General features: G+C 39.2%; 1 protein-coding gene across 5 annotated transcripts in view; it reads left to right on the forward strand.

Annotated features, from left to right (window-relative positions):
• The window catches only part of ESRP2 (epithelial splicing regulatory protein 2), a 42,331-nt gene that overhangs the window by 25,645 nt on the left and 3,551 nt on the right, over positions 1-13,135 (forward strand). For 2 of the 5 annotated variants that reach the window (XM_056500577.1, XM_056500576.1), the window contains exons 12-15: positions 848-1,069; positions 2,342-2,540; positions 3,755-3,950; positions 4,963-5,140. In XM_056500577.1, the coding sequence (XP_056356552.1) occupies positions 848-1,069; positions 2,342-2,540; positions 3,755-3,950; positions 4,963-5,140 (795 nt within the window). Of the gene's footprint in view, positions 1-847; positions 1,070-2,341; positions 2,541-3,754; positions 3,951-4,962; positions 5,141-12,384; positions 12,496-13,135 lie in introns of those variants that run through there. The other 3 variants (XM_056500579.1, XM_056500580.1, XM_056500578.1) reach the window with 3 other exon arrangements.

The following is a 13,135-nucleotide window of genomic DNA, read 5'->3' on the forward strand; positions in this document are numbered from 1 at the left end:
ATTACAGGCTACTTGTTTGAGTAATTACAAGAAGTAAAGCCAGCTCTCATCTGCTTAGTGTTAATACAAAGTAATTGCAGTATTCTCTACACAACTGAGAGAGATTTCTGGCCTGAAATGTGTTACAAGGAGATTCTTGAAACAAACTCCCAAAGCCAAATCACTTTTAACAAAATTAAAGCTTTGTAACCTGTTTTTTGGTACCTCTTTCAGTAGAATGTATTTATTTGTGATAATCATCACTAAAAATGTTTTTCAGCAGTAAGCCCCAACATGTGTCATATGTTCCCTTTGTCATTTGGAAATGAGTCAAGAGAAAATGTTGAGATCAAAGTCAAGTCATATTCTTATCTTTAATTTTTATTTTTTTCCTCAGAAACTCTGTACTTGGAGATGAGCACAGGGGTTAAATAAATAAGCACCCTCACTTAGCCAATCAGATTTTAGAAAAAATTAGAATTAGTGCTTTTACTTACTAGCTATTTCAGGTCTCAGTTCTTTTAAAATGGCTGTTTTTAATTTACCCTGATTTAACTAAGAACAGTATGTGGCAATACTGGCAATACTTTATTAGCACAGATGTGATTTCAGATGTTCCTTTTTGAGATGCTATAAATATTTGGCTATTAACTTTTTTTATATTGACATGAGAAAAGTTTGTTATTGTGGTCTACCAAATTGAATTTGTTAGACTCCTCTTTTCTGAGTTTGAAATTTTCAAATGCCCAACAGGAAACTAACTGCAATAATTTGGTTTAAGAAGGGTTTGTTTTTTTCTATGATGTTGGAAATAGGATTGAGAACTGCTCTGTGCTCAGACAGATGATTGTGGGTTTTTTGCCAACAGGTACTTAATCGATACATGTCAACACCTCTGATTCCAACCCTTCCAACTCCCATCATCCCAGTCATCCCCCCACCCTACACCATTGCCACGGGCAGCATCCGGGACTGCGTCCGGCTCAGAGGTCTTCCTTACACTGCTGGCATTGATGACATCTTGGAATTTATGGGAGATGCCACAGGGGATATCAAGCCCCATGGAGTTCACATGGTCCTTAATCAGCAGGTAACAGCTTTTTGCCTGGGAGGAGTGACTTTGCAGTGACTGAACAGGTTAAAAGTCAGAACAGCTTACCCGATCTTGGCTTTTGTCTTCTCCAACCTTGGGAAAATACAACATTCTCTTTGTCTTTGCTTCCTTGCCTCATTTCTCTTCCTCTTTTACATACACCCTTGCTTTTCTCTCTCTGTATGTATATATGCATCAGCCTAGGGAAGGTGAAGCTTGTTCTTTGAATAACCTTATCCTGGAGGATGCTTTCAGCCAGAGGCTGGAGACACATGATAGAAATGTCTCCTTTAGATGGCATAGCTGCTCTGTCAGCTTCAGGGATCCTGCTGTGTAGTTTGAGTGATCTTTGTGTCAAAATGAAGTTTTTCTAACTTGATTAGCAGTTGCTCGGGCTTTAAAGAAAGTTGATAATTGAAATAGTTGTTTGGGTATATTTTAATGATGTGATCATAGAGATATATTTTCCCTCTTGTGTTAAGAACAAGTTCTGAATGACAGAAATACTGTGGTATTAAAGAAAACAAATGAGAGATCTACTATATTTGTTTAGAGGGGGTTTTTTTGTGTATTTTTTTGGTTAAGGAAGTTTTTTATATTTTATACAGACTGGTATATTTGTCAAACTGCAGAAAATCAGGCCTGGAAATCAATTTCTGACATAGCTATGGACTTTACTAAAGGATCTTGAACTTTGTGCTGTTGTACTCTTACCTCAAAAGTAGTTATAAGGAAGGCAAAGCTAGGTTCTTCCTAGAAATTCACAGCAGAAGAATAAGAGACAGTGTGAATAAACTGCATTTAAAAAAAAAAATCCAGTTGGGTAAAAAGAGAAAAAATAAAATCACAATGAGAAATTAGCTAAGCACCTGAACAGGTTCCCAGAGGTGATATGGAATCTCTATCCCTGGAGATGCTCAGATTGCAAGTGGAGAAGGCCATGAATGGCCTGATGTAAACTGAAAGTTAGACCTGCTTTGAACACCTTTTGGATGAGAGACCTCCAAATTTTTTTTCTGTGCTACTGTTTCCATGATTGTTTCTTTCTGCAGAGGACTGAAGGAGCATTGTGTTAACTGGGCACTTGTTGCATGAGTCTTGATTTTTCTGCTCCTAAATAGAATTGTTGAGTTGTGAGTCACTCATGGCAGAGAAGGAATAATGATACAGGCTTTCAGTAGATGTTTGATCTTAGTCCTTTCTGCATCTCTTGTGATCTGGGTGATTTAATAACAGACTGACCTACAATTATTTCCCTGCCTCCCCTAGGGACGACCGTCAGGTGATGCTTTTATCCAAATGAAATCTGCTGACAAAGCCTTTATGGTGGCTCAAAAATGTCACAAAAAAATGATGAAGGACCGTTATGTGGAAGTATTCCAGTGTTCTGGAGAGGAGATGAACTTTGTTTTAATGGGTGGCACTTTAAATCGTAGTGGCTTGTCCCCACCGCCATGTAAGTTACCATGTAAGTCTCCAATTCTTCTGCTCTCTGCTGCTAAAGGCTGACATGTGGTAGGTGCTGAAGCTTTGTGGCCTTTCACCTTTTGACTCGGGTTTTGCCATGATCAATAATCATCCATCTGTGGACATGCTAAGATTGGAATTGTTCCCTTTGGGCAATAATGGGACTGATCAGAGGCATTGTTATTGTATTTTCGGTGGTGAGTAGAGGGCAGCAAGGCCTTGCCAGTGAAATTATTGCACACTTTGCTTTTTATGGGTGTACTGTTCTTCTGAGCTCTGCAGTAGACTTGCCTGGAGTGAAACCTACTTGGAATGAGAGGGATTTTTAAAATGGGGAGAAGTTCTATATTCCAGCTGCCAATGAGTGCTCTTGCTATCTTGCCTCAGAGCATTGAGAAGGTACTCTTTGGGCTTATTTTTGAGGGAAAACACCCACTGGGATGGTATACTAACCAACCATAGAGTGGTGAAGTTGGATGGATTTTATTTTTTTTTTAAGATTACAGTAAACCTTACTGAGGAACTATAATGGAATTTTACTGTTCTAATTAGTTTCATTATCAAATCACAAAACAAATACTGATGTGTATTGACAAAATAGTAAAAAGCTGCCAAATATAGTATATAAACCAAATTTGACTGCACACCAAGCCAAGTTTATTTTTCCTGTACAAATTAGGTATTTATTCATCAAAATGCATCAGACTAGTGATCTAGTGGGGTATTCTCCCTTCCATTTGCTATGTCCTAAAAATACTTTTTGAAATAGTAGGAAGCTTATACATGGTGTCTCATGGTCAGCACTTATGGATGCCCATGTGTAGCTACTATTATGGTGCTTTTGTCCCACAGAGTACAACTTCTGTTAGAAAACACGAGGGTGTGTTGGTGTGCACGCCTGCTTTCTCTATGCACATGGCTTTATGCTTTCTTTCAATATCTCTGAAGTTCCCTACTTTCCACTCACATGTAGACAAGGCTGCTCAGTTCTAGGAGTTGAGAACTTTTAGGAATGACTCCTTCCAAAAGCCCTGGTTGTTATTAGGGGAGATGTAGCAGAGGTCTCCAGGGGAGAGGCTAAAGAGCAGTCTTTGCTCAAGTGTTCATGAATCATGCCCAGATGGTTTTAATGACATTGCTGTAGGAGAGGAGTTACTCATCCGAGAGTTCTCCATTCTGATTGCTTTTTGTTGCTGTGACCTGGTTTGGTTTTAGGTCTTTCTCCACCAGCTTATGCTGCTTTCCAAACAGCAGCTGTGATCCCTGCAGAGGCAGCAGCCCTTTACCAGCCACAAGCCCTCTTGCCAACCACCAGGACGCCCCAGGCCTCTGCAGCTGCTCCTCCAACTGTTACCTACTACCCAGCCCAGGCTGCTCAGCTTTACATGAACTACACAGCTTACTATCCCAGGTAACCCCGAGATTTCACTGCTTCTCTTGACCTCTCATCCCAGTGCAGCAGGTGACTCTGTGGATGCCTGTGAACAGCTCTTACATTTATTGTTCTGGTGTAGGTAATCCTGGGAATTTAGTGTTCAGCAACAGAGGCAGAAACCATTTTAACTGTTTCTCTGTGACCTTGTAGGGAGGTTCATATCCTCTGTAGGTTCTGCTTGAATCTCATGATAATGTTGGCCTATTATTTCGCAGGGGTTTTTTTGGCACTGGGGCAATGTCATCAAGGCAGTTCTATTTCTAGGCCAAAAGAGAAGCTGTGTCAATATACACCTGTACCCTCACCTCTTAGTTTGTTCTTTTACTTACAGTACTGTTTTCTGTGCTGAAAGACTCATCATAGGTGTGTACTAGTTTTGATTTTGTGTATCAGTGAAACCAAAGAGCATTTTTACATGTGAAAGCAAAGCAGATATCCACCTTTTCCCTTCCCACAGATGGTATCAGCATGAGTCACTGAAGTCTGGTACACGGGCTGTGGGGAAATAGCTTGTTCTCTATAGCTCCTAGGCTTGTGACACTTTGAGTATCTGGTCATTTGCTAGATATGGAGATAGAGATGGAGATGCTAACTACTCACTGTTTTGTGGCTCAGAAATGCCAGATTTGGGCGTTTTCCTCATTTTCACACTATGACACACCCCTTCCCTTTATTTCTTTGTGCTTTTATTAATGATCTTGAAACAAGTCATCTGTAGCTACTTTTTTCTACTCCCCTGTGAAATAAATGTCACTCCTTACATCTTTAACTACAAATGTTAACTATTTCCCCTTCCCTCCTTTCTCTAAAAATAGATTGGGAGGCTGAAGAGAAATTTTAAAAGTCCACAAAACAATCTAATCAGGACTGTTTGTTTTTCTGTGGTGCTTGGATTATTTTTCAAATCTAAATTTTCAGTTTCATCTTTGTCTGTTCTTAGCAGCAGAACCAGTTTTTGTAATAATTTTGCTCCCTCTCTCTCTTTCAGTCCTCCAGTATCTCCTACCACGGTGGGGTACATTGCAGCTCCTCCAGGAGCTGTGGCAGCTGCTGCCACTGCCACCCACACTCCACTCCTGCCCCAGCCTGGAGCCTTAGTCCGGATGCAGGGCTTGCCATATAACACAGGAATGAAGGAGATACTCAGTTTCTTCCAGGGGTACCAGGTTAGTATGCAGCCCTCTCCTTGACACCCCTGAGGACTGATCAGTGGAGATCAAACTGAGCAAGTGAGTGCTTTTGGAAGCTGCCAAACAAGTGTGCAAGCTGCATGTTGGGTATTTAACTGGCAGACTGAAGTGTAACACACAATTTGCCTTACTTCTTATAAAATAAATTTTGGAAGCAGTGATTTGGTGTCTGGGTTTGGGGTTTGAGTTAGAAGATCTCAGAGCCCCAGGGTGAGTGGGGCTGCAAAGGGGCTGCCCCAGGAAAGTGGGGGCTGCCAAAATTTTCAGTCCTGGCCTCTTCGTTGTGGGAACCTTTTAGTGGGGTCAGTGTTTGACCTCCAGTACTTAAAGTTTGCAGATTTCTAATGCAGAGAGCTGTGATCTGAGTGTGGTGATTTGTAAAAAGAGACACACAGATGTCTTGGTCAAACACTGTTTCAAGTGCTAATTGTTTTGGTTACAGACAGGAACATCTTTCATTAAAGCTGTATTACATTGCAAACTAAAGGAAATCTGTATTATCCATGCTGTCCATACTGACAGCAAATGTACTATAGGTGATATCAGTCTGTAAGGACTGACAAAATGCTCTCAGGTGAGCAAACAGAAACTTATCTTCTTGATAAGTTAAAAAAAAACCAAAAAACCACCAGCTACAAACCCTGTTTTCCAGCTGCCCTTACTTGCATTCATGGAATGGCTTTCCATGTGTTCTGCCTTTTGTGTCAGAGGGTATTGTATCTGTATCCATGATTTGTCTTGGCATGTTTGCTAAAAGGAAGGGTAATTGAATATGGTATGTTCTGGTGAGTATTTAACTCCTGTGGGTAACAGCACTTACACAGCTACCAACTCTGCCCTTTTGGGTACTGCTTGGAAGCCCTGACCTAAAATCCTTTTTGTGGCTCTCAAACATTGCAAGTGAACACATGATTTGTGTCAAAAGACAACAGTTGTTGCATGTTTGTCCTTCAACATTCTGGGATAACAGTGATATTGTGGAGTTAATAGGGAAGATTCAGGCATGATATGTTTTCTTTTTCTATTTCTTTTTTTTAACTTTAAGATGCATACAAGACAATGAGCTTTAATTTGTTGAGCCAGATGTATGCAAATGAATGTAGACTAACAACAGATGCTTAAATGTGTATGTTCCAAGTTTTGAGTATTAGGAAGATGCAGTGCTCTACCTGTTGTGTCTTCTTTTTGAACTTTACATTTCTGTTTTAAAAGCAGTTTTGCATACTCAGTTTTTCAGTGAAAAAAAGATATTCACATAAAAAATGTGGTGACTTTTGATGAACAGTAAAAAGAAACTGAATATTATTGTATTTTAGAACTTTTTCTTTCAGAGATATTTCCAGAGTTCAAACCAAGTTCAGTTATTTGTGGCTTTCATGATGCTCAGACAAGTAATAATCATTCATGCTATTCTTTAGCCATGGATATTTTGCCTTTTAGTTGTTTTCTGCTGGCTGGGGTTTTTGTTGCATAGAAGGTGGATGTATTAAAACCTTAAGTGTGGAAGCTTATTTGCTAAATTGAAATTCAGCTAGAAGTGTAACTCCACCTTTGAAAGATGTGGCCTGACCCTGCCCATCCACGGAGCAGGTCAGTGACCACCTCTAGTACCTTTCACTAAATCTCCAGTTTAGTGAATCTGGACTTTGTGCCTCATGCTCAGTTTGCCCTTCTCCTCATTTCTACATTTGCAGAGCAGGTCCTGGTGTTTGTACTGCACAATTATTTGGTTAGATGAACAGAAATTTTGCCACAAGGTGAAACCTATGTTTTGCTGCTGCAACCTCCTGTGATTATCAGTTACTGTTATTAAATTGGTCACCTCTTTAATTTCTTTAGAAGATGTTGTCCAAATGAGATCAGGTTCAAAATCTTATAAAGGAGCCAGGAATTCTTTTGAATTGTTCTTGGAATCCCACATGTGGCAATGCTAGTTTTATATTCACTCACTCCTTCAGGGGAAAAAGAGATGGTGACTTACTGTAATGGGACGATATTGCATCTCTGGAGCAATAACTAATATTTATTTTTTTCTTTTTTCCTCCCCTTTCTTCACATTGTTTTCTCATTTTCTGCTGCCACCCAAGGACTTATTGCACGATGCTTCTGCTCGTTCATAAAGTGAGCCCTTAATACAATCATCAGTGGTTTGGGCATGGTTTTAATCTCTGTACAACTAATTGATGCTGGTGTTCAATGGACTTCAGTGTTGGTATTCTGGGAACCAGATCAGAGATGCTGGGATTGAAGGGTGATTTTTGTCTTTGTGTGTCCTTGTCTGAAAGGAACAGGGTTTAGGGTTTAGTTCTTGCTTTATTTTCCTCTGGATTTTTCCTTCAGGCTTCATGGGCTCTATATATTGCATGTGTGCACATGTTGCTACTTAAGTGAAAGCACTTTTCATACCAGACCTGCCTCTTAAGAGATAGACTTTGCCTATCATGGGCTTCAACAAGCTGGTCTCAACATCAGTACATGCTTCTAAAAACAAATAATTTAAAAGTCTGCAGATCAGCACTATAATTTTCATTTAATTTTATTAGCATTAGCCTCTTGTTTAGTGTTTCAGCAACTCAACTGCTAATTGTAATTCTCTTTTCTTGTTTTTATTTGTGAAAATTCCTTCCAGTTTGCATGTATTTATTGTAACTTGGATTGAGCAATTGAAAAGCCCAGGAAGAATTTTAATAGTGAATCAGGGAGATGACAGTTTTCCCCATCACCTTTCTGTATAATATTGTAGTGTATGTAATCCTCAAAAGAGCTAATATTAATACTCTATGATTCAGTAATTCACATTAAACTGCTTTTTAGTTGTACTGTAAAGCAATATGGACATTGATGTGAGTCCAATTATACTCTGGATACACAGCTAAAGGAAAGCTAAAAAAAACAACCACAAAACCCAAGCCAACTAAAACCACATTGAAAAAACAACAAACCCCAAAATAACCAAAACAAGAACAACAAAACCCTCCCCATAGCATTCACCAGCTGCTTAGCAGATCCTGGGTATTTTGTTGAAGTTAGAGATCCATGGATGGGATTGTGAGGAGACTCTTCAGGAATTCAGAAAAATAACTCATATTTCATACCATGGGGTAAAGTTTGAGGGAGAAGTGGAGCAAATATAGTAATAACATACAGCAGAACTCCTCAGAGCTTTAGGCCATCACTCTGTGCAGCTGTAGAAGCAGTGAGAGAACTCTAGTAAACAATGAATGAACAGTACTTGTGATGAATTTATGTGAAGTTGGTGCATAGCAGAACAAAATTTTTCACTAAAGTATTTTTATTTTTCTTTGTTTAGTGGCTAAATACTTGATGGGTTTTACTATTTAGCTACTAAATGAATCAATGCAAAATATTTTAGTCTCCACATACTGACTTTTTTGAGGTTGAGGTTTTCTTTCCCTTTTCTTTTTTTTGATGTTGGGTTTGGTTTGGGGTTTTGGGGGTTGTTGGTGTGCAGTTTTTTAAATTTTTTTTTAAGGAGAATGCAAATAGTGACAGGGCTGTATCATGACAAGAACTTTAGGTTAATGTAAAAGCAGATGCACATTGTCTGTGCCCATGATCTTAGCTGACCAAAAGCTAGTTCACAGCTGTTGTCTTGGCTGGCATTCAGCCTCCTTTTAGCAGTGCTTGCCCAGTTCCTTGGAGGTTGGCATGAAGTGAACTCATGCCTGCCTGAAAAAGACCCTGTGGATTAGTTCTTAGAAAGCAGACTTGCTATTTAGGTAGCTTGTGTGTAAGTACAGTAGTAAAAAAAAAAATCAAACTAGATAACTAAGATTTAGGGGCCATGGTCACCATCTGAACTTTTATTTAAAGCCCCCTGAATTTGCTGAAGAAGGCTGGGAATGGAAATGTAAGGACTTCTTTGTGTACATGTTTCTACATAAGAAAAGCTTAAAATAAGTAGTGTTCTTTAAACCTGTAGAGGCTTAAGTTTCTTTTGTAGCTATAAAGTGCTTTTGCAGTATATTAATCCTCCAAGGCTTCAGAGATGCAGAATCTGAGGCTTGCTGCAGGAGGGTGAGTTGTGTTTAGAACAGTAGTAAGGAAGTGAAGGAAAGTGGATGGATGGCTACATTCCAAGGGAATTGACATTTCTCTGTTGCATCAGGACAACAGACTTCATTGTTACTGACATCTTAGGGATTAGGAGGGTTTTTTTCTGAAATGTGTGCTTAAACAAAGAAGTATTCTGTATTTCCTTTGGGTTCCTTTTGAAATCTGATTCCCTGTAGTCTGAGGGGGGATACCCCATCATCTGTGTGGCAGTCCTGGGCATGGCACCCTCTGACTAGGAAAGGGGAAGTGGTAAGGAAGAATTCCCACCTAGTGGGATTGGAAATCATCTGGCAATACAGACACTGTTCCATGCTCACCCCCACACTCTCAGAATAGAGCACGCTGCTTGTTTTGCTTTATTCTAAATTTATCTCCCACCTAGAAATGTTCCTGTGTGGAGAAAGTATCTGTGAGACTGGGACAAGTAAATTTGTGGTTACAGTTTCTGTCTGTTGCCTTCCACACTTTGAAGCAAGAGACTAAAGTGGTACCCTCTGTATTTTTGGAACAGGCATTACCTGTTTCAGTCTCTGATACACAGAATGTTCAGGTTGCCTCTCTTCCACAGGGCATTCAGATATTTTTGAGTGTTTGTATAGGCAGTCTTATGGTACAACTGATGTACTTGTAAGGGCAAAGCCAGCTTAGGGTATTTCTCCTGACTCTTGTGCTAAAGGTTGCAGTTACCTACCCTTAAATCTGATTTTATATTCCAGGTTTAGTCTAACTAGGCTTTTTTCCAGAGTCTGAGAGCTCCCTTTGGGAGCTGTTCTGCAATAAAGTTTATGGGTAGTTTGGGTGAGAATTGCAGCAGAAGTGGCCATTTTGCCTATGATGTTTTCCTTTTTTATTATTTGCTCCTGTTAGAGTGTGTCTAAATATACTTTCCAGTTTCAATACTGGCTTTTTTTTTTGTTTGTTTGGGGGTTTTTTGTGGTTTGGTGTTGTTTTTTTAGGGGTTTTTTTTGTTTTGTTTTTTTGGGTTTTTTTTTTTTTTTTTTTTTTTGTTTGTTTGTTTGTTTGTTTGTTTTTTATTTTTTCTATTTTGGCAGTGGGTTATTTTCTCTAGATTGCTTTGTAGGTGCTGTTTTTAGACTGAGCTTTGAATATTCACTGTAGGAACTGCAAAAATGAAATGGAAATCAATGACTTACTGGTTAGTGACCTGGTTAAATCTGTGCACAGTCTGTGAGGGGAAGACAATCACATATTTCTCTCAGCAAGAGAAGAACAAAGCAATCAAATAGGTTGAAGAAAAAGGGAAGTCAAGGAGGAAGTATAGTGTATTACATCTTTATTAATCAGTTAACCATTGGTTTTGTCATGTGTGGTTGGATATTCTTGTTTTGTTCTTGTTGGGTTCTGAAATGCAGACAGAATCAGAAATATTCACAATCATGTGCTTACTCAGGCAAATTAGGGTAATTATCATTTTATTTGAATTGTTGTTGTGTATTGAACTGTTCTACAGCTTCTGTTTTAATTGACTGCAGTCTCGTTCCTATCCTTGTGATTAGAAGCTACTTCTGTTTCCAAGTCTTTTGATGAATTTATTTTTCTTCTTTCTTTCTGGCTTTCTTTAGGTCTTTGCCTAAGCTCTGACATTTCTCTACAGGATATTTTTTCCAACTTTCATATTTTCCACATTGTTTATTCCTTTTCAAGTGTAACTTATGAAATAATGTCCCTTACAAGAGTAAGACTGTAGAACTTTGCCTACTGTACATCTACTGATAATCTAAAGTATGTACTATCTTGAGACATTCCTTCCAAAGAGTAAACTTACATTGTGTAGATTTGTTTCACGGGCAGGTCTGGGAGCTGATAAATCTAATATTTGCACGGTCTGGTTGCCCTGGCAGAGACTATCTAGAAAATACTTCTTATATTTATCTTTTACTTAATGGCTTGGGTTTAGATGTGAAAGTGGCTAGAATCCAGTAGCACAATTCTGGGGAGTTCTTTTCTTTTATGTTCTCTGGGCTCTTGGTTATTGTTTTCTGTGAAAGGTGTGTACTGAGATGGTTGGTGTTTTTCTTTTCCTTTGGATGGATAAGTGTCCTGTATGCCCAAATATAATACTCTTTTCTCCCTAAGCTGGCAGGAGACTTTTTGTATTATAGAAATATCAAAGGAAAGGTAGCATAGTGCATCTACATTGTGTGCATTTGGCAATCATTTATAGTGTTAGTGCAAAACCATTAGTGTTAGTCTGTCTGGTGGGGAGACAGGAAACTCTTCTTGCCACTGAGCTATTCTTCAACTCAGGTTATTATAAACACCTTTCTGGATTATAGGAGCCACTCAAGTAATCTTTGCAGCATGTGTAAGGATGCTCAGTCCCTTTCCAGGATATGTGATTTGGAAAGATTATGTGCTAAGAACAATTTCATATTCTCCAAAATGTATTTTCTGACTATATATGTCGTATTTGTACCAGGCCAATAGTATGAGTGATTATGGTTCAGATTCAGGAGATCTATCATGATGCAGTTACACTGGGTAGTTTATTTCATTTTCCAGTGCAGAAATACTCTAAACTAGGATAAATGCTATTTTACCTTTTGAACGCATTAAGCTGGGGGATTGATTTTCTTTCATTACATTGGTGTAGTCTATGGAGTACAAGTATTGTCTACAGCTCAAGTGTTGGTCACTCCACCCTAAAGAAGCTGCACTTCATTTCCATGAGTGCATAAAAGATCTGAATGAAATTCATACAATTATTCTGATCCCCCATTCAGTGTGCAGGCTAGAAGATGCTCATCTGCCCAGTGAGAGCCATGGGGGCTCATGACTGTGCTTGTGAAAACAAGAGTTTGGTTACCTGGTGCTGCCATCTCATGAGTGGAAGGAAAAAAGGAGCACTTCATGGTCTGAGTTATTTCCCCTCCTTGATGAGAAGCAGTTCAAACACATAGTTTAGAATATTCCCCACAAGCATTTACTTTATTTCTACAACCAGTAATACAATTAATCTATTTTTTGTATTTCATAAAAATAGTTTCTGTCCAATCCAGTGTCTCCTGCCAGTTGTTATAGCTGACGCTCTTAATTGTGGTTGGAAATGATGGTCTGTGTGGCTTGCTGTGCCAGACTGTTCCTTCTCTTGCTGATTGTCCCATGTCACACTTGTACTGTAGTATGCACCTGATGACTACAATGGCCTAATTCAGCTGAGCGATCAAGCCAGGAGTGTGTTACAAGCACCGAAAGAGTGGGTCTGTTTGTAACTCTTTGTAACTTCTGAAGAAGGTAAGATGTGACTGCCAGAGCCTGGGGCTCCAGAGGTGAACGGGAAGGGAAAGAAGGGCTTGGTGCTACAGAGATCTTTGCTTGTGGCTTTTCCCCCTTAGTAGCTTGCAATGGGATCCTGGTATTATTCTTTCTGCTTCAAAAATCAACTAACCCAAGGAAGTGGGCCAGTTGTGATCTGTAGCTGATGGGCAGCAGTGGTGGAGGTAGTGTGGTTGCCTGGTTCTGCTCAGATAGTGTGTTCAACTTCCAGAAGGCTTTATTGATGCATGTATCTCATGTGAACCCTTCAGTCCAATATTTTCCTCTTAGTAGTGGAAGAAGATGATTTCCCCTCATCCCAATATTGCTAGAAAGCACACACAAATGTGTGTGCATAAAAACCCCAGACCTCTGGCTTTGTCTTTTCTGTACCATATAACTGGTTAGAGATTAATATCTCTTTCTTGATCTCCTTAACGCAATGTGAACTATCACATTAGTTTTTTCAGAAGAGGTTTTTTGGGTATAGTGACTCTCTAATACAGCTAACTAGATTTGCTAACAGTAAACTTGCCTGCATTTTTGGCATTCACACATAATTCTTAGAGAAATTTTGTTATGGCCTATGTGGAGTCCATGATGCCAGAGTACTACTGT

Source organism: Oenanthe melanoleuca, chromosome 11, assembly GCF_029582105.1.
Source record: "Oenanthe melanoleuca isolate GR-GAL-2019-014 chromosome 11, OMel1.0, whole genome shotgun sequence".
Taxonomy (NCBI): domain Eukaryota; kingdom Metazoa; phylum Chordata; class Aves; order Passeriformes; family Muscicapidae; genus Oenanthe; species Oenanthe melanoleuca.